This window comes from Nerophis lumbriciformis, linkage group LG20, assembly GCF_033978685.3.
Source record: "Nerophis lumbriciformis linkage group LG20, RoL_Nlum_v2.1, whole genome shotgun sequence".
In the NCBI taxonomy this organism is placed as follows: Eukaryota; Metazoa; Chordata; class Actinopteri; order Syngnathiformes; family Syngnathidae; genus Nerophis; species Nerophis lumbriciformis.
In genome coordinates this window covers 40761017-40781919 of record NC_084567.2, presented here as the reverse complement: position 1 = coordinate 40781919, position 20903 = coordinate 40761017, and the positions used below count along the sequence as shown (strand labels likewise).

Here is a 20903-nt window from a genome sequence, read left to right as displayed (position 1 = left end):
CGTAGTTAATGCTAGTTGTTTCATGCCACAGTTTCGTGTTTGTTTCATGCCACAGTTTCGTATTTGTTCTATGCCGTAGTTAATGCTAGTTGTTTCATGCCACTGTTTCGTGTTTGTTTCATGCCACAGTTCCGTGAGATTCATGTCTATAGTTTCATGTCCTAAGTTTTTGCCTTAGCTTCTGCGTGCGATAGGCACGCTTGCCTTCGGGTTGTTTTCTGTTTTGTATCTCGTTGATTGTTTCTTAAATGCTTATAGGGGCGGCATGGCGTAGTGGGTAGAGCAACTGTGCCAGAAACCTGAGGGTTGCAGGTTCGCTCCCTACCTACTCAGTGGCCTAGTGGTTAGAGTGTCCGCCCTGAGATCGGTAGGTTGTGAGTTCAAACCCCGGCCGAGTCATACCAAAGACTATAAAAATGGGACCCATTACGTCCCTGCTTGGCACTCAGCATCAAGGGTTGGAATTGGGGGTTAAATCACCAAAAATGATTCCCGGGCGCAGCACCGCTGCTGCCCACTGCTCCCCTCACCTCCCAGGGGGTGATCAAGGGGATGGGTCAAATGCAGAGGACAAATTTCACCACACCTAGTGTGTGTGTGACAATCATTGGGACTTTAACTTTAACTTACCATCCAAAAATCGCTGCCGTTGTGTCCTTGGGCGGGACACTTCACCCTTTGCCCCCGGTGCCACTCACACCGGTGAATTGAATGATGAATGATAGGTGGTGGTCGGAGGGGCCGTTGGCGCAAATTGCAGCCACGCTTCCGTCAGTCTACCCCAGGGCAGCTGTGGCTATGAAAGTAGCTTACCACCACCAGGTGTGAATGATTGATGGGTTCTACATGTAAAGCGACTTTGGGTACTTAGAAAAGCGCTATATAAATCCCAGTTATTATTATTATTATTATTAAAATTAAATTATGTTCCTACCTGCAAGTCCTGTCCGGAGTCGTCCGTTTGCCTTCCTGGGAGAACGACCCCGCAGTAAGCGAAATCCACGTCATGACAAGTTTAACCTGATACATGTATTTGTGTCTAATTCCTATTAAAATAGTACAGTATTATCCCTAAGAAAAAAAAGCAATACAATATACAGTAACATACTTTACTATAAGCAGATCATTGAATGCACTCACTTCAGATTGTCACACTTGAGCCTGGGCAGAAAACTGGCATTCCTGCAGTCAAGGTTTCGGGTTCGGAAACAGCGAGCTGAGATCCCTGTGGGTCTTCCTGCAGAGAGCTTGGTAAACAACAAAGCAATCTTTGGACTTAGAGAGTGTCATTGGCTGGGCAATAAATCAACAGCGGATATTCTGTCCTAGAGTCTGAATGTCCCATGCTCAGAATAAAACATATCAGTGTGATTGTCGTTATCAGCATCATTACGTACTTTAAGATAACACTAAACACGCAGCCATATAATTAGACAGAGTGCAAAATGCACACAGGGGTTTTTAACAGCTCCTTTCTGAGCTGCCAACTTATCGTGGTAGAGGAGTTTGCGTGTCCCAATGTTCTGGTAGGGTCTCCTAAGACAAACAGGTCCTAGGTGAGAGATCAGATAAAGAGCAGCTCAAATACGTTTAGAAAGAAGAAGAAAACGAGGATTGTGATTACCCTCGCCCTGATGCGGGTCAACCTTCTGGAGCCAGGCCCGGAGGTAGGGCTTGATGGCGAGCGCCTGGTGGCAGGTCAGAGTAACCGCCCTTTTTGGATTCCATGGAGGGAGTGCTGGAGAGTCGCCCGGATCTGAACCGTTTTGTGCTTGTCACAGATTGTCCATAAGGAACACAATGTTCAAATATAAGGGTGTCCATTAGGGCTGTGAATCTTTGGGTGTCCCACGATTCAATTCAATATCGATTCTTCAATCAATCAATCAATCAATGTTTATTTATATAGCCCTAAATCACAAGTGTCTCAAAGGGCTGCACAAGCCACAACGACATCCTCGGTACAAAGCCCACATAAGGGCAAGGAAAAACTCACCCCAGTGGGACGTCGATGTGAATGACTATGAGAAACCTTGGAGAGGACCGCATATGTGGGTAACCCCCCCCCCCCAGGGGAGACCGAAAGCAATGGATGTCGAGTGGGTCTGACATAATATTGTGAGAGTCCAGTCCATAGTGGATCCAACATAATAGTAAGAGTCCAGTCCATAGTGGGGCCAGCAGGACACCATCCCGAGCGGAGACGGGTCAGCAGCGCAGAGATGTTCCCAGCCGATGCACAGGCGAGCGGGTCCCGACTCTGGACAGCCAGCACTTCATCCATGGCCACCGGACCTGTGCCCCCCCCCCCCCTCCACAAGGAAAAGGGGAGCAGAGGAGAAAAGAAAAGAAAAGAAACGGCAGATCAACTGGTCTAAAAGGGGGTCTATTTAAAGGCTAGAGTATACAAATGAGTTTTAAGATGGGACTTAAATGCTTCTACTGAGGTAGCATCTCTAATTGTTACCAGGAGGGCATTCCATAGTACTGGAGCCCCAATAGAAAACGCTCTATAGCCCGCAGACTTTTTTTGGGCTCTGGGAATCACTAATAAGCCGGAGTTCTTTGAACGCAGATTTCTTGCCGGGACATATGGTACAATACAATCGACAAGATAGGACGGAGCTAGACCGTGTAGTATTTTATACGTAAGTAGTAAAACCTTACAGTCACATCTTAAGTGCACAGGAAGCCAGTGCGGGTGAGCCAGTATAGGTATATATATATGTATATATGTATATAAATGTATATACAGTATAGGCGTAATATGATCAAACTTTCTTGTTCTTGTCAAAAGTCTAGCAGCCGCATTTTGTACCAACTGTAGTCTTTTAATGCTAGACATAGGGAGACCCCAAAATAATAGGTTACAGTAGTCGAGACGAGACGTAACGAACGCATGAATAATGATCTCAGCGTCGCTAGTGGATAAAATAGAACGAATTTTAGCGATATTACGGAGATGAAGGAAGACCGTTTTAGTAACACTCTTAATGTGTGACTCAAAGGAGAGAGTTGGGTGGAAGATAATACCCAGATTCTTTACTGATTCGCCTTGTGTAATTGTTTGGTTGTCAAATGTTAAGGTGGTATTATTAAATAAATGTCGGTGTTTAGCAGGACCGATAATCAGCATTTCCGTTTTCTTGGCGTTGAGTTGCAAGAAGTTAGCGGACATCCATTGTTTAATTTCATTAAGACACGCCTCCAGCTGACTACAATCCGGCGTGTTGGTCAGCTTTAGGGGCATGTAGAGTTGGGTGTCATCAGCATAACAATGAAAGCTAACACCGTATTTGCGTATGATGTCGCCTAGCGGCAGCATGTAAATACTAAAGAGTGCAGGGCCAAGAACCGAACCCTGAGAAACTCCACACGTTACCTTAACATAGTCCGAGGTCACATTATTATGGGAGACGCATTGCATCCTGTCAGTAAGATAAGAGTTAAACCACGACAAAGCTAAGTCTGACATACCAATACGTGTTTTGATACGCTCTAATAAAATATTATGATCAACAGTATCGAAAGCAGCGCAAAGATCAAGAAGCAGCAACATAGATGACGCATCAGAAATCTTGGGGTCACGATTCGATTATAAATCGATTTTTTTCGATTCAACGCGATTCTCGATTCAAAAACGATATTTTCCCGATTCAAAAGGATTCTCTATTCATTCAATACATAGGATTTCAGCAGGATCTACCCCAGTCTGCTGACATGCAAGCAGAGTAGTAGATTTTTGTAAAAAGCTTTTATAATTGTAAAGGACAATATTTTATCAACTGATTGCAATAATGTACATTTGTTTTAACTATTAAATGAACCAAAAATATGACTTATTTTATCTTTGTGAAAATATTGGACACAGTGTGTTGTCAAGCTTATGAGATGTGATGCAAGTGTAAGCCACTGTGACACTATTGTTCTTTTTTTATTTTTTATAAATGTCTAATGATAATGTCAATGAGGGATTTTTAATCACTGCTATGTTGAAATTGTAACTAATATTGATACTGTTGTTGATAATATTCATTTTTGTTTCACTACTTTTGGTTTGTTCTGTGTCGTGTTTGTGTCTCCTCTCAATTGCTCTGTTTATTGCACTTCTGAGTGTTGCTGGCTCGGGTTTGCTTTTGGAATTGGATTGCATTGTTATGGTATTGCTGTGTATTGTTTTGTTGGATTGATTAATTTAAAAAATCAAATAACAATAAAATAAAATAAAATAAAATCGATTTTTTTTGTTCACGAGTGGGGGAAGAGTGGATCGTGAGATCAACAGGCGGATCGGTGCGGCGTCTTCAGTAATGCGGACGCTGTATCGATCCGTTGTGGTGAAGAAGGAGCTGAGCCGGAAGGCAAAGCTCTCGATTTACCGGTCGATCTATGTTCCCATCCTCACCTATGGTCATGAGCTTTGGGTCATGACCGAAAGGACAAGATCACGGGTACAAGCGGCCGAAATGAGTTTCCTCCGCCGAGTGGCGGGGCTCTCCCTTAGAGATAGGGTGAGAAGCTCTGTCATTCGGGGGGAGCTCACAGTAAAGCCGCTGCTCCTCCACATCGAGAGGAGCCAGATGAGGTGGTTCGGGCATCTGGTCAGGATGCCACCCGAACGCCTCCCTAGGAAGGTGTTTCGGGCACGTCCGACCGGTAGGAGGCCACGGGGAAGATCCAGGACACGCTGGGAAGACTATCTCTCCCGGCTGGCCTGGGAACGCCTCGGGATCCCCCGGGAAGAGCTGGACGAAGTGGCTGGGGAGAGGGAAGTCTGGGCTTCCCTGCTTAAGCTGCTGCCCCCGCGACCCGACCTCGGATAAGCGGAAGAAGATGGATGGATGGATAAAATAGATTTTTGAAAAATGAGAATCGATACTGAATCGTACAAAGTGAGAATTGCGATTTGAATTCGAATCGATTTTTTCCCACACCCCTAGTGTCCATATGTGCACTTTAATGGTAAAAAAAAAGTTGTGAATGCAGACGGTGTAAATCAGGGGTGCCCATTACGTGGACGGCGAGCTAGCGGTCGATTGGTGGAGGGTGTGTCAGTCCATCGCCAGGCATTAAAAAAATACACCTAAAAATTAGCGATCATCAATCTTCACTATGATGTCACTTGATTGACATTCACGGCACCCGGGTGTCTTGTGAGATGACGCTGGCTGCTGCCAGATCATTATTAAGAAAAAACGACTGACAGGAAGGCGAGAAACACTTTTTTTTATTTCAACAGACTCTCGCGCCGTACCCGCCGTCAAACCTCGAAAGGCCGACCGCACAGTTCCTGTCTTCACAATAAAAGCGCTGCGTCATCCTGCCGGCGCTAACAAAATAAGAGTCTTAGAAAGCTAGCAAGCTACGGAGTTTGCCGCCAATGTATTCCTTGTAAAGTGTATATTGTTGGAATAATTGTTTGTAAGTTATCACAAAAGAAACGTTGTATTATGAATGCTGTCTTTCGAGGCCAAACAAGAGGAAGAAGGCTCGTAAAACTCCACTGTGATTTCAACACGGACAGATGGCAGGATCTGCTCAACTTCCAGAGGAACTCTCTTTGAAGTGTTAAACGAACTCTCTCTGAAGTATTTCACAAACTCTCTTCCAACTATTTGGTAACCGAGGTCAACGCTATTTACGACCCGCTGCCCTCTTGAAGTTGCCGTGGTCAGGAGACGGGAGGGGTTATCCATTGTCCTCCAACACCTGCCCCAGCTGGATCCAGGAAGAGCCCAGCCCGAGACATCCTTTTCTTGGACTTCAATGAGACCGAAAACAATGACTGTTTTACATACTTCCTATTCCTGCTGTGACATGTGTTGGTGCGTGAACATTGAACATCTGAATAAATGAGGAGACGAAAACCTTCTTCGTCAGAGCGTGGTGCAGGACTGTACAGAGAGTGCAGTGGCCATGTCTCTCCTCCATATTGAGTCCAAATTGAATTCTGTCTCTGTTTGATTCCTTGCCTTTTGTCTTGTTTAATAGATGTCCTCAGTGTTTGAACGTGACATATACAAAGGAGTAGGGAAGGTGGACAAATAAGATGGCAAAAACAACAACTTTCATGTGGTATTGGACAGAAAGGAGGACTTTTTTTTCTCCTCCATTTGAAAATGTGGACTTTATTATCACTACTGTCTGATTCCAATCAATGCAAGTCATCAGAATCAGGTAATACACCAACTTATATTCTTGTCTTCATGACATCACTCTTGAATCAACACAGTAGTTAATACTATGATCAATGTTAATTACAAACTAAATGTGGGATGTAAATAATAATGGAAGTATAATTGTTTGTATATAGTATATAATTGGTACAAAGGTTTAACCAACACGTGTACAAGGATATTTCACATGTCTTTACTGTGTATATAATTGAACAGTGTTTATGTTGTGTACAAAGTGTATTTATAATATGTTGTGCAAAGGAAATTTCATAATTTTTGGAAGCTCATCTTGGATTTGACATTGTTTATAGCAGTGATCCTCAACAGGCGGACTGCGGTCCATGTCCGCACCCAGCGACGTGTCCGTCCGGACCCAGCACGAATTATAGTAAAAAAAAAAAAATAAATTAAAAAAAAATGTTTTTTTTATTATTATAATTATAATTATTATAAAAAAATATAATAATTGTATTTATCTGTGAGTTATCGCTAGCGCAAGTCAACGTTCTTTGTTGTTTTTAGTCAAATTTCTCCACGTTTCGTTTACACTTCTCGTGTCTCACTCACTCTGTCTCTCTCTCTCTCTCCCTCTCTCTCAGAGAGAGAAAGAGAGAGAGACGGAGTGAGAGCGAGAGAACGCCACTCTGATTGGCTAATTCCGGGGTATGGGTTGTCATCTCTTTCACAACGACGCGCTGATAGGCTGTTACCACCTGGGTCATGTGCACAGTGCATGGAACCTTTCGCTGCAGGCACACAGTTGTCTCGTATCGCTACTTCGCTAACTGTTCACTTGTCAGTCACTGAATGTGAATCAAATCACAATGGCATGCTCCAAGTTGGCTCAGGCTGGTAAAAGAAAGGTGGACAGGGAAAACCGACGTTTCAAGGAAGAATGGACAGAGCAATATGTTTTCATCCTACCTACTGCAAGTACCAGACCAATGTGTCTACTATGCAACACTACTGTTGCTCTGGTGAAAAGTGAAAATCTGAAACGTCACTATCTGAAAGAGCACCGCGAATTTGAAGAGACATTTCCTCATGATTCAGAGCTAAGAAAAAAAGAAATCACGAGGCTGAAAAAGCCATATGAAACATCAAGCAAGATTTTTGTTAAATCTATGACACAACAACAAATAGCAACAGAGCAGTAACGTGCGGTGAGGTTGATGGCTGGTGAGGCACTGACTTCAACACAGTCAGATTTACAAACATATGAACCCTAAAGAGTATCTTATTCACCATTTGATTGGCAGCAGTTAACGGGTTATGTTTAAAAGCTCATACCAGCATTCTTCCCTGCTTGGCACTCAGCATCAAGGGTTGGAATTGGGGGTTAAATCACCAAAAATGATTCCCGGGTGCAGCGCCGCTGCTGCCCACTGCTCCCCTCACCTCCCAGGGGGTGATCAAGGGATGGGTCAAATGCAGAGGACACATTTTTTCAAAGTTCTTATTTATTTTTGTTTCAAAGAAAATATTTCATGTATTTTATTGGATATTTATTTTATTTTTGTTAATTTTAAGAAAATGTTAAACTACCTACCTCCTGCTATTATATAAGCTTGACCGATAATAAACGGACCCAGCTTGTTTCAAAAAAACATTTGTGGACCTTCAAGATTTGTACTTGAGGACCCCTGGTTTATAGGGTTAGGCACAATAAGTGTTCAACTTCAGCCTAAACCCTTTCAGTCTACAACATTTTCAATTTATGAATGTACAACTGTTTGTTTATTTTGTTGACCACTGACCGAAGAAATAATAATATTAAAAATAATAAAATAAGGAATGTTAAACATGCGTGCTTGTATTATCATTAAACACCTTTAACTCAACAAAAACCTCTCTTTCATAAATAAATAAACATAAATGATATGTATGAATGATGTAGATCCCCTCCACTGGGTCAATTGGAAAGTAACTCACCTGCAGAAAAAGTGTGGACACACCTGGTTTATATTGTTCAGTGCACGATCAGGACTGTTTTCTTTATGCAATTTTCATAATTCACCTGGGCGACCTGGTCAGAGGTGGGTAGAGTAGCCAGAAATTGTACTCAAGTAAGAGTACTGTTACTTTAGAGATTTATTACTCAAGTAAAAGTAAGGAGTAGTCACCCAAATATTTACTTGAGTAAAAGTAAAAAGTATGTTGTGAAAAAACTACTCAAGTACTGAGTAACATACACACACATATCATATATATATATATATATATATATATATATATATATATATATATATATATATATATACATACACACACACACACACACACACACACACATATACATATATATATATATATATATATATATATACACATACATTGATATATACAGTATATAATTTATATTTATTTATTTTGCCGCTTTTGTTTACATGTTAAAGGTGTTTTAATGAATATACATGCATGTTTAACACATATAGATTACTTTCTTTCATGAAGACAAGAATATAAGTTGGTGTATTACCTGATTCTGATGACTTGCATTGATTGTAATCAGACAGTATTGATGATAACGTCCACGTTTTCAAATGGAGGAGAAAAAAAGTTCCTCCTTTCTGTCTAATACCACATGAAAGTGGTTGGTTTTTGGCATCTTATTTGTCCAGCTTCCATATTCGTTTTTATACACTTTACAAGAAATACATTGGCGGCAAACTCCGTAGCTTGCTAGCTTGTTTGCGCTGGCTTTCGGAGACTCTTATTTTGAAAGCGCAGGCGCAATGGAGCGGCACTTTTATTGTGAAGACAGGAACTGTGCAGTCAGTCTTTAGGCTTTTGACGGGATGTACGGTTGAAATCAAAAATTGTCTTTTTTCCTTCACAGTTTTGATTGATTGATTGATTGGAACTTTTATTAGTAGATTGCACAGTACAGTACATATTACGTACAATTGACCACTAAATGGTAACACCCGAATAAGTTTTTCAACTTGTTTAAGTCAGGTCATGTGACCCCTGGCTCTGTTTGATTGGTCCAACGTCACCAGTGACTGCATCTGATTGGTGGAACGAAGTGAAACGTCACCAGTAAGGCAGGCACTTTGAAGGTCTGTCTGACAGACCAAAACAAACAAAGCGTGCATTAACAGATCGATAAAAATTAGTAGCGAGTAGCGAGCTGAATGTAGATAAAAGTAGCGGAGTAAAAGTAGCGTTCCTTCTCTATAAATATACTTAAGTAAAAGTAAAAGTATGTTGCATTAAAACTACTCTTAGAAGTACAATTTATCCCAAAAGTTACTCAAGTAGATGTAACGGAGTAAATGTAGCGCGTTACTACCCACCTCTGGACCTGGTCCAGGGTGTACTCCGCCTTCCGCCCGAATGCAGCTGGGATAGGCTCCAGCACCCCTCTGCGACCCCAAGAGGGACAAACGGTAGAAAAACGGATGGATGGATGGACGTTAATTTAACTAAACTGCCCGAGCTATCCTTATTTTATTTGTATTTATTTTGTCCATCCATCCATCCATCTTCTTCCGCTTATCCGAGGTCGGGTCGCGGGGGCAGCAGCTTAAGCAGGGAAGCCCAGACTTCCCTCTCCCCAGCCACTTCGTCCAGCTCCTCCCGGGGGATCCCGAGGCGTTCCCAGGCCAGCCGGGAGAGATAGTCTTCCCAGCGTGTCCTGGGTCTTCCCCGTGGCCTCCTACCGGTTGGACGTGCCCGAAACACCTTCCTAGGGAGGCGTTCGGGTGGCATCCTGACCAGATGCCCGAACCACCTCATCTGGCTCCTCTCGATGTGGAGGAGCAGCGGCTTTACTTTGAGCTTCCCCCGAATGACAGAGCTTCTCACCCTATCTCTAAGGGAGAGCCCCGCCACTCGGCGGAGGAAACTCATTTCGGCCGCTTTTACCCGTGATCTTGTCCTTTCGGTCATGACCCAAAGCTCATGACCATAGGTGAGGATGGGAACATAGATCGACCGGTAAATCGAGAGCTTTGCCTTCCGGCTCAGCTCCTTCTTCACCACAACGGATCGATACAGCGTCCGCATTACTGAAGATGCCGCACCGATCCGCCTGTCGATCTCACGATCCACTCTTCCCCCACTCGTGAACAAGACTCCGAGGTACTTGAACTCCTCCACTTGGGGCAAGATCTCCTCCCCAACCCGGAGATGGCACTCCACCCTTTTCCGGGAGAGAACCATGGACTCGGACTTGGAGGTGCTGATTCCCATCCCAGTCGCTTCACACTCGGCTGCGAACCGATCCAGCGAGAGCTGAAGATCTTGGCCAGAGGAAGCCATCAGGACCACATCATCTGCAAATAGCAGAGACCTAATCCTGCAGCCACCAAACCAGATCCCCTCAACGCCCTGACTGCGTCTAGAAATTCTGTCCATAAAGGTTATGAACAGAATCGGTGACAAAGGGCAGCCTTGGCGGAGTCCAACCCTCACTGGAAACGTGTCCGACTTACTGCCGGCAATGCGGACCAAGCTCTGACACTGATTATACAGGGAGCGGACTGCCACAATAAGACAGTCCGTTACCCCATACTCTCTGAGCACTCCCCACAGGACTTCCCGGGGTACACGGTCGAATGCCTTCTCCTAGTCCACAAAACACATGTAGACTGGTTGGGCAAACTCCCATGCACCCTCAAGGACCCTGCCGAGAGTATAGAGCTGGTCCACAGTTCCACGACCAGGACGAAAACCACACTGTTCCTCCTGAATCCGAGGTTCGACTATCCGGCGTAGCCTCCTCTCCAGTACACCTGAATAGACCTTACCGGGAAGGCTGAGGAGTGTGATCCCACGATAGTTGGAACACACCCTCCGGTTCCCCTTCTTAAAGAGAGGAACCACCATCCCGGTCTGCCAATCCAGAGGTACCGCCCCCGATGTCCACGCAGAGTCTATTTATTTTGTAATGAATTTTTTTTGGTGTGTGTGTAATTTTTTGTATTTATTTTTTTTCTTTATTAACTTTTTTTTTTTTTTTTTTTTGGTGGGGGACACAAAAAAAGTGTCTGTTTTCTCAGTACCTGTATTATGATTTCTCTATCAAATGAATAAATAAACATTATCTAAAAAAAAAAAATTAACACACTGCAAAATCCGCACACATCGTCGCTAAATGTGAAGAATGTGTTACATAATATATGTTGAGAGTTTATTGCTTTCTTATGCTTTGACAAATGTTTCTAACTTTCTTACCTTACATCGATCTGACTTCTTGGTTGAGAGCAATTGAGGAGTCAAGAGAAATTCGCTCTTCCGTGTTACACTGCTGTGTGCGTTCGATTTAGCTACCGTTCGGCCCGGTGGTGCTTGTGTTGTATAGCACCTGTGCTGCGGGTGGGACTCCGGCGGTTCATACGAGACAGAATGCAACCCACCTCTGGCCAAAGAAGCCGTAATAACATAAAAAAACGCGCCGTGATGCATATCATTTTTTCTATTCTATAATATATCCACCCATCCATCAATTTCTACCGCTTGTCCCTTTCGGGGTGTGCCACTTAAATATATTGAATGCAAATTATTGCCATTTTTAAGATAGCGTACGATTTTTTTTTTTACTGTGTACCTTTCCAATGTTGAACCATTACCAAAAGTCGTCATTCTTTCAGCAAGTTATTCTTGTTTCGCTCACCTTTATCGAGTCTTTTCTCTAAGTTCTTATAGTCGGCTTTATTGACTTGCTTTTTAGCAACGATTTGACTTCTTCTGGAAGGCCGGAAAATCTGACCCGATTGGTCGAAGGGCCAGGAAGTTTGACCAATCACTGCTCAGAGATTGGTCTCAGGTGGAAGCAGGGTGACCAATCAGAGCAGGGGATTTCATATCTTTGCTGGTTGTCTTGATTTGAAATATGTAAAAACCGATACATTATGTTTACACTTTTAAAACCACACGTACTTATATTTGGCCTTGTTCATTTTATTTGGTTTGTTGGTAATGACTTTCGATATGATTTTAAAATGAATTTTGTAATTATGTATGGATTGTATCTGTATTTACAGATTTTAAATGTATTGGTACCCAACTAGCACGACTGCTGCAATTGGTCCTCATGGTACCACGTGGTACAAATATCCAAGCGATGATTGGTCAGTCGTACCGGACGTCCGAGCAATCATTGGTTGAATTTCCCGGTCTTCTAACGGTCAGGTTGCTGCTTGCTTCTCGAAACCGTTACTTCGTCAATTTAACAATCAGACGATAAAGACGACGGAGCTGAGATTACCTAAAAAATTTTCCTGGTCACTTTTGTGCGATTTGTGTGTAAAGACTCTCGAGTTGTACTTTTGAACGCTGACGGAACGTTGAGCTGCATCATTGGAAAGGTAAGTGTGACGTTCTAATTGTTTTTACGACATCAAGTTCAAATTTTAACACCGGATACAGTTTATGTATTTATTGTTAATAAGTTTTTCAAAATAAAGTACACCGGACAAACAGTTTGGATAGCATTGCTTGGAATTAGGGCTAAACCATTTTGTAACGGTTAAACGTTGAGCTGCAGGTACACTGTAAGAAAAATACACCTGCAGCAAAAACTAAAAACTAGTGGTTGTTACTTTGTCGAACTGATGCTTATTTGAATGACGATATTTTAGCAGATTGTAATTTCTCAGGAAAACTGCTAAAAAAGAGTTTAAGTTGGAAAACGGAAATACTTTTTATTATCTTAATACTGTAAATGCTATCTTTGTATCTACGGGCTTTCTTATTGTGTGAATGCTCCAAAGCATTCACACAATGTGGTTTTTTTCAATTTCTTCTTCTTCACATTTTTCATCCGATTCAAACCGTTCCAACTTCAAACTGTTCAGCCTATTCGGGAATCGCGGGCCTATACCCTTGACAAATTCCAAAAATTCCCAGATTTCCTAGAATTCCCGGTTTTCCGGGACATTTTTCCCATTCAAAATGAATTGGCCATTTTTCAAACTTCCACCATTTCCACATTTTTCGATCGATTCAAACCATTCCCCCTTCAACACATTCCCACCATCTTGGAAATTCAAACGACACTTTTTTCCAAGTTCAAAAAAGTTCCATGATTTTCCAGAATTCCTGGTTTTCCAAAGCCCTATTTCCACCCTTTTTTCTGGCGACTACTCCTCCCACATTTTTCAACCCACTTCAACCGTTCCACCGTCAAAACATTCCTCTTAATTAGGACAAAAAACTAAGTTGTTTTTGAACTGGAAAAATTCCCGGTTTTCCTGAAATTCCAGGAATTCCGTAATACCATTTCTCAATTCAACATGTTACTACTTCAACATTTCTCGGCCAATTTGACAAATTCCAACACCAACCATTCTGATCATTAAGTTTTCTACCATTTTCAAAAAAATTCCTGATTTTCCCGAAATTCCCTAATACCATTTACTCCTTCAACATTTCTTGACCGATTTAAACAATTCCAACACCAACCAATTCAGCTCATTCAGGACATTCATGCTCCTAATCATTTTCCAAAGAATCCCGCTTTTCCCAAATTTCCTGGAAGTTCCCATTGAAATGAACGGGACATTTTTCCAAGTTGCACAATTCTTCAACCAATTCAAACCATTCCAACATCAACACATTCCACTCATCCTGGACATTCAAACTAACACTTTCCCAAGTTCCAAACCAAATTCCGTTTTTCCTGGAAATTCAAACCATTCCAACATTCAAACGATTCTTACATTCACACTACATTCTGTCAGCATTTCACTTCAACTTCAGCAATGGATAATTCACATGCAATTCCTTCAGGAATTGCCTCATCTAGTTAATATATGTGATTCTAACAAATAACATTTACCCGCTTTACTTTAATGGAGTAGTTTTTGTGGGTATTTGTACTTTTTAAAAGTATTTTTTTTAATAAAATGTACTTGTTCTCTTTTAAAGTGTCTTTAAAGCAGGGGTTGGTAACCTATGGCTCTCGAGCCAGATGTGGCTTTTGTGGCTCGCAGATCAATCTTAGCTGACATTGCTTAGCACGATAAGTAATGAATAATTCCGCTGGTAATCAATCAATCAATGTTTACTTATATAGCCCTAAATCACCAGTGTCTCAAAGGGCTGCACAAGCCACAACGACATCCTCGGCTCAGATCCCACATCGGGGATAATCAGCATAATCACGGTGTTAAAAATAACGTACAAAATATAAAACATCCTCATTAGAGATGCGCGGTTTGCGGGCACAACCGCGGAGTCCGCGGATTATCCGCGGATCGGGCGGATGAAATTAAAAAAAATTAGATTTTATCCGCGGGTCGGGTCGGGTCGGGCGGTTAAAATAAAAAAAAATTAGATTTTAAATAGATTCAGGCGGGTGGCAGTTAAACCAATTCGGAAATATATATACATAGTTAAATGTTGTTACCCACATACGAAAAACGAGCAGGCACCTGCAGCATATGCCACAACAGAAGAAAAAAAAAAGAAAAGAGATGGACACTTTTACGGAGCGGAGAAGGGACGCCTCGCCGGGGTCCGGGACCGAGGCCCCTTCCCCCGAGAGGGCCCCACCGGGAGCCGTAGCTGAGGCGATCCGCTAGAAGGGCCCGACGCACGTCCAGGGTCACCACCGCGCCCACCGCACCGACACCCCGCCTCGTCCGCCTTCGCCGCGGCCGGCGTCACGCGCAGCAGGTAAGCAGCTTACCTGCCCGCCACCCCCGTGGCCGGGGGCTCGTAACAGGGGTCACTCCGCGCGCTCCGCCCGCGCAGCTTACCTGCCCGCCACCCCTGTTGCCGGGGGCGCGTAACAGGGGTCACTCCGCGCGCAGTGCGCTCACGAAAGGGGTGGGGCTCACCCTGGTTGATATAGACAGCAGGACGGTGGCCATGGAAGTCGGAACCCGCTAAGGAGTGTGTAACAACCCACCTGCCGAATCAACTAGCCCTGAAAATGGATGGCGCTGGAGCGCCGGGCCCATACCCGGCCGTCGCCGGCAGCGAGACGCGCTTGGAGGTGCGCTCAGCGCGGCTCCCATATGATTGCGCACTGGTGTGCGTCTGGGTCGTGACAGCGTGGCACGCGAATGTCTGTGCTGCATTGGATCAGTCTCCTTTCTTTAACAGGCAAAAGCTTTATAACCTCACTAATGCCTTGCATCGTCTATATTAGATATATAACAACGGGCGGGTGCGGGCGGGTGCGGTTCTGATCAAATGTTAGGTCGGGTGGATGGCGGATGGTTGACGACTTTCTGATGCGGTTGCGGATGAAATAATTGCCTATCCGCGCATCTCTAATCCTCATGCATTTCAATCCATCCATCCATTTGCTACCGCACCTGTTCAAGAAGTCGCATTAGTGGGAAGGAGTATTTTATTTATTATTGGCTAGCTTCAGAATAACAATGTTATTAAGAAGAATAAAAGACTTGTTACACTCTAAAAATGTTGGTCTTACTTAAAAATGCACGCATTTAGTTGTATTCGTTGTTAAAAAAATATGATATGCCTCTCACGGAAATGCATTTTTAAATATTTGTCTTTCATGGCTCTCTCAGCCAAAAAGGTGCTTTAAAATGTTGTAATTCGCTACATTTTCCATCTTCTTTACATGTCAAAGAGTACGTTTGACATCAGTTGCTTTTTTACTTTGAGTGGAATATATTTCTTTGAGCTCTACTTTGAGTTGCAGTGAAGTTTCCTGTGGAAAAGAAGTATGAGGCATGACGAGAAATGCAAATAATAGTTTGTTGTCTCCTCCGTCCAGGTGATCATGTTCAGCAACAAGGAAGTGGAAAACCGTTTGGTTTCAGCATCTCTTGAGGTGCTGATCCAACACTTGGATTACTACCCTGATGTAAGTCAATCAATCAATCAATTCCTTTATTGTCATTGTCCTAATAACACTTAAGTCATACATGTCAACAAGATTTTGTTTGAGCTTTGTCCAGCGGCATAGAAACTGCATTGAAGTGCAGGTTGACCATAGTTTACAGTTTAGCATTGTTAGGAAGATGGCGAATAGAGGGACGAACAGTCGGATGTCTGATGGGTGTTACGTTGATGTTGCAGCAATGCAATGTCCAGAGCACAATTATTGAGGTGGTGAAGAGTGAGATAATAAGATGGTCCGGGGTAGGGATGTCCCGATCCGATATTTGGATCGGATCGGCCGCCGATATTTGCCAACAAATGCGTATCGGCAAGGCATGGGAAAATGCCGATCCAGATCCAGTTTAAAAAAAAACTCCGGTCCGTGTTTTCCAACGCACCGATTTAAATAATACATTCCACTTTTCTGCTGCTCCCTAATTTCCGTTCCGCATTTTCCAGCACACCTTCAACACATCCACACGTCTGTGGATTCTCACGCAGTTGCTTTTAGCTGCTGGCATTACACGACAGGCTCTTCTCACTCTTTCCTGTGTCTCCCTCTCACAGACAGCAAGTGCACTTTCTTACACACGTCACATACTGTCACGACATACGTCACATACGTATACGTCCTCCCCGAGCAGAGAGGTAGCAGCATGGCTAACGTTAGCTGTGATGCTAGCACAGCCGCTAAGGTGCGCGCATGCTCAAACGTCCTCTGCGCACGGCAAATCTATGCCACGCACAAAATCAAATAAAAAAATAAGCGCATAACAATTTTCGACACACGGATACGACAGAGAAAACCGTTTTCGTCATCATTGTTCAAATATTGTAATATCTGTCGAGACGCTTATCTCCGTTCGGTGCCACACGTCCACACCATCAAAATGCTGAGGCAAAAATTTCCACATCAACACCGTCTGAAAAAAATAGTGATCTATTTAGTTGTGATTTCCTTCTCTGCATGAAAGTTTAAAAGTAGCATATATTAATGCAGTATGAAGAAGAATGTTTTAATGTAGACATGCAAGCCTTGAAAGAAAATGTTGAAAATCAAGACTACATTTCCTGCAAATGGGTGCATTTCTACCCTATATTTTAACTTTAGATTTATTCTCATATCAAACTCTTTTGGCTGTCTTTTTGACACTTACATCCGGCGCCCCCCTCCACACCCTGGATTATAAATAATGTAAATAATTCAATGTGATTATCTTGTGTGATGACTGTATTATGATGATAGTATATATCTGATAGTATATATCTGTATCATGAATCAATTTAAGTGGACCCCGACTTAAACAAGTTGAAAAACTTATTGGGGTGTTACCATTTAGTGGTCAATTGTACGGAATATGTACTTCACTGTGCAACCTACTAATAAAAGTCTCAATAAATCAATCAAAACACACAGAATCATCATACTGCTGTGATTATATGCATCAAGTGTTCATTCAAGGCTAAGGCAAAATATCGAGATATATATCGTGTATCGCAATATGGCCTTAAAATATCGCAATATTAAAAAAAAGGCCATATCGCCCAGCCCTAGTTTCAATGATGCCATTTCTGTTTGTCATGTATAATTTTGTCTATTTTGTGTTTATCCTTGAATAAACAGGTCAGTTTCTTGTTACCAACCATTGTGTATTATTCAAACTCCCCTAATTCAGCTGGCTCGTTGTTATCAAGAGTACTAAAACCCTTTTCAACATGATTCTGACAACTAAGTAGGCTAAATAACTTTAAACTTTAATACATGCTCGGATAGGCCAGTATCGGTATCGGTCAGTATCGGTATCGGATCGGAAGTGCAAAAACAATATCGGTATCGGATCGGAAGTGCAAAAACCTGGATCGGGACATCCCTAGTCCGGGGCAGCAAAGGGTCAGGCTGTTCATTTAGCAGTCTCACAGCCTGGGGATACAGACTGTGAGACATCCTGGCGCGAATCGATCTATACCTCCTTCCAGAGGGTAGCAGGTTGAAGAGGCCATGTGCTGGGTGGCATCTGTCCTTCAGGATGTTGTGTACTCACTTTAGGCAGCGAGTTGTGTACATGGCACTCATCTCTGGGAGTACCGTCCTTGTAATTTTCCCCCGCCGCTTTAACCACTCGCTGGAGGGCCTGTTGGTTCGCTTTAGTGCAGCTGGCAAACCACACTAAAAAGCCGTAAGTGAGAACACCGCTGATGGCACAGTTGTAAAAGTTTACCATTGATTTCTGCAGGAATGTTTGCGCATTTTAGTTTCCTCAACAACAAAAAAAGACTTTGTTGGGCCTTTCCGACTGTAGAAGCGGTGTTAATGTCCCAGCATAGATCTTCTGTTATGTTCACCCCTAAGAATTTGAAATGCTTGACCCTTTCTACTAGATTGTTATTAATTAAAAGTGGAGGGTGTTTGTTCTGCCCTTTCATGCGGAAGTCTACAATTAGTTCTTTGGTTTTGTTAGTGTTAAGAACCAAGTTATTGTTAGCACACCATGAAGCCAGCTGTTGGACCTCTGCATTGTACGCTGTCTCATCATTATTACCGATGAGCCCAAGCACCGTGGTGTCGTCGGCATATTTGACAGTGAGATTGGATGTTGAAGAGGCTATGCAGTCATGTGTGAAGAGGGTGAAGAGCACAGGGCTTAGCACACAACCCTGTGGGGCACCGCACCCTTTGTTTTTTTCCTTATTGTGCTTGTCATCCCCCACTTGTCCTCAACCTTCCCGTTCTGTGTCCTACACGTCATCAGAAGCCGTACGTCTTCAACTTCCTGTTGAGTTCACGCCTCCTCCTGCAGCCGTATGAACTCATGACACAAGTGTGTCACATGTGTGAGCAGCAGAAGCGTCCTGTAGACCACCTGCTAGATGAGGTCAGTGGATTATACACACACATACTAGAGATGCGCAGATAGGCAATTATTTCATCCGCAACCGCATCACAAAAGTCGTCCACCATCCGCCATCCACCCGAACCAACATTTTATCAAAAGCGCACCCGCCCGTTGTTATATATCTAATACAGACGATGCAAGGCATTAGTGAGGTTATAAAGCTTTTGCCTGTTAAAGAAAGGAGACTGATCCAATGCAGCAGAGACATTCAATGCGTGCCACGCTGTCACGGCCCAGACGCACACCAGTGCGCAATCATCTGGGAGCCGCGCTGAGCGCACCTCCAAGCGCACTCGCGCGCGCGTCACTCAAACTGCTGCAGGCAGCTGCGTTCCATCTTCAATCAACACACCCGGCACTGATGAGAGGGACGACTACTTAACCAACCGCGCACAAACTTAAATTATACAATAACATATGTATTTCCGAATTGGTTTAACCGCAACCCGCCCGCATCTATTTAAAATCTTTTTTTTTTTTATTTCACCCGCCCGACCCGCGGATTATCCGCGGACTACGCGGTTGTGTCCGCAAACCGCGCATCTCTAACACATACACAATATTGCTGACATGTACCGTATTTTCCGGACCATAGGGCTCACCGGATTAAAAGGCGCACTGCCGATGAGCGGGTCTAGTCAGGTCTATTTTCATACAAAAGGCGCACCGGATTATAAGGCGCATTAAAGGAGTCAAATTATTTAAAAAAAATTCTAAATGTAAAAGACTTCCTTGTGGTCTACATAACATGTAATGGTAGTTCTTTGGTCAAAATGTTGCAAAGATGATGTTTTACACATCATCTTCAAGTCGGATGCGCCGTTTTGAGGGCGGTCTTATTTACGTTCCTCACCTTCGACAGCGTCTTCTCCCCGTCATCTTTGTTGTAGCGGTGTAGCGTGCAAGGACGGGAGTGGAAGAAGTGTCAAAAGATGGCGCTAACTGTTTTAATGACATTCAGACTTTACTTCAATCAATAACGGAGCAAGCATCTCCTCATCCGTGGCTCACTCGTGCAACAACAACACCGGAAATGTGTCCCGTGAAAAAAAACGTCCGACCGGAACCCCCCTAATAACTAAAGTTCCTTGGGTGAATAATGTAAACTCACTATACCGGTATGTTTTAGTGCTTTCATGGTGAGTCTACTGACAGATATAAGTAAGAACTTTACACTACTTTATATTAGAAATGGCAACAGCTGAGGATGAATGTCAGATAAAAAGAAAATAGACAAAAAGAAGAAGCTTATTGACTACGGTGTTGACACGGACTACAAAGGCGAACACGCGCACATTTTCAGGACTTATGCAGATCCCAAATACAAATCAACAGGTACCAGAAGGTAAGAAAAGTTGCTTTTGCTTAATATTGCGAAACAAAACGCCAGATAATATGCCTTACCTTATACACACACCATAATAATACCGTACGTTGAAGCACAGTACGTCTGACTATGGTAGTTGTAATGCTCCGACAATACATCAAGCGGCGGGGCTTCATAGCTTACCAAAGTCGTACTAAAACATTTTGATAGATTTTTGAGCGCCGTGTGTAATGTTCTGTATTTTCAATGGAACATATAAAATGTTGGTGCGGAGGATGAATGTCCCATAACAAGAAGATAGAGAAAAAGAAGAAACTTATCGACTACGGACTACAAAGGCGGATTTGCGGAAATTTTCAGGACTTATGCAGATCCCAAATACACATCAGCAGGTACCAGTAGGTAAGAAAAGTGGCCTTTGCATAATATTGCGAAACAAAACGCCAGATAATGTCTTGCCTTATACACACACCATAATGATACTCCTATGTTGAAGCACAGTACAATCCATCAAGCGGTGTGACTTCATAGTTTACCGAAGTCGTACTAAAACATTTTGATGGATTTTTGAGTGCGGTGTGTAATGTTCTATATTTTCAATGGAACATATAACATGTCGGTGTTGTTTACTTGAGTCATATTGCAGTCTACACGTTAGAGATGCGCTGTTTGCGGGCACAACCGCAGAGTCCGCGGATG

At 43.1% G+C, this 20903-nt stretch overlaps 2 protein-coding genes across 2 annotated transcripts in view; one reads left to right on the top strand and one right to left on the bottom strand.

Moving 5' to 3' along the window:
- LOC133619689 (phospholipid-transporting ATPase ID-like) overlaps positions 1–1250 on the bottom strand; it is a 66343-nt gene extending 65093 nt beyond the window's left edge. Inside the window, exon 1 of the mRNA XM_061980906.2 lies at positions 1141–1250. The gene's annotated coding sequence lies outside the window, so the exon portion shown is untranslated. The remainder of the gene's footprint in view (positions 1–1140) is intronic.
- An 11106-nt stretch (positions 1251–12356) lies between these two features.
- The window catches only part of LOC133619719 (ras-GEF domain-containing family member 1B-B-like), a 41949-nt gene continuing 33402 nt past the window's right edge, over positions 12357–20903 (top strand). The window contains exons 1-3 of the mRNA XM_072915388.1: positions 12357–12490; positions 15877–15966; positions 18734–18856. Coding sequence (XP_072771489.1) covers positions 15883–15966; positions 18734–18856 — 207 coding nt within the window. The 5' untranslated portion in view covers positions 12357–12490; positions 15877–15882. The remainder of the gene's footprint in view (positions 12491–15876; positions 15967–18733; positions 18857–20903) is intronic.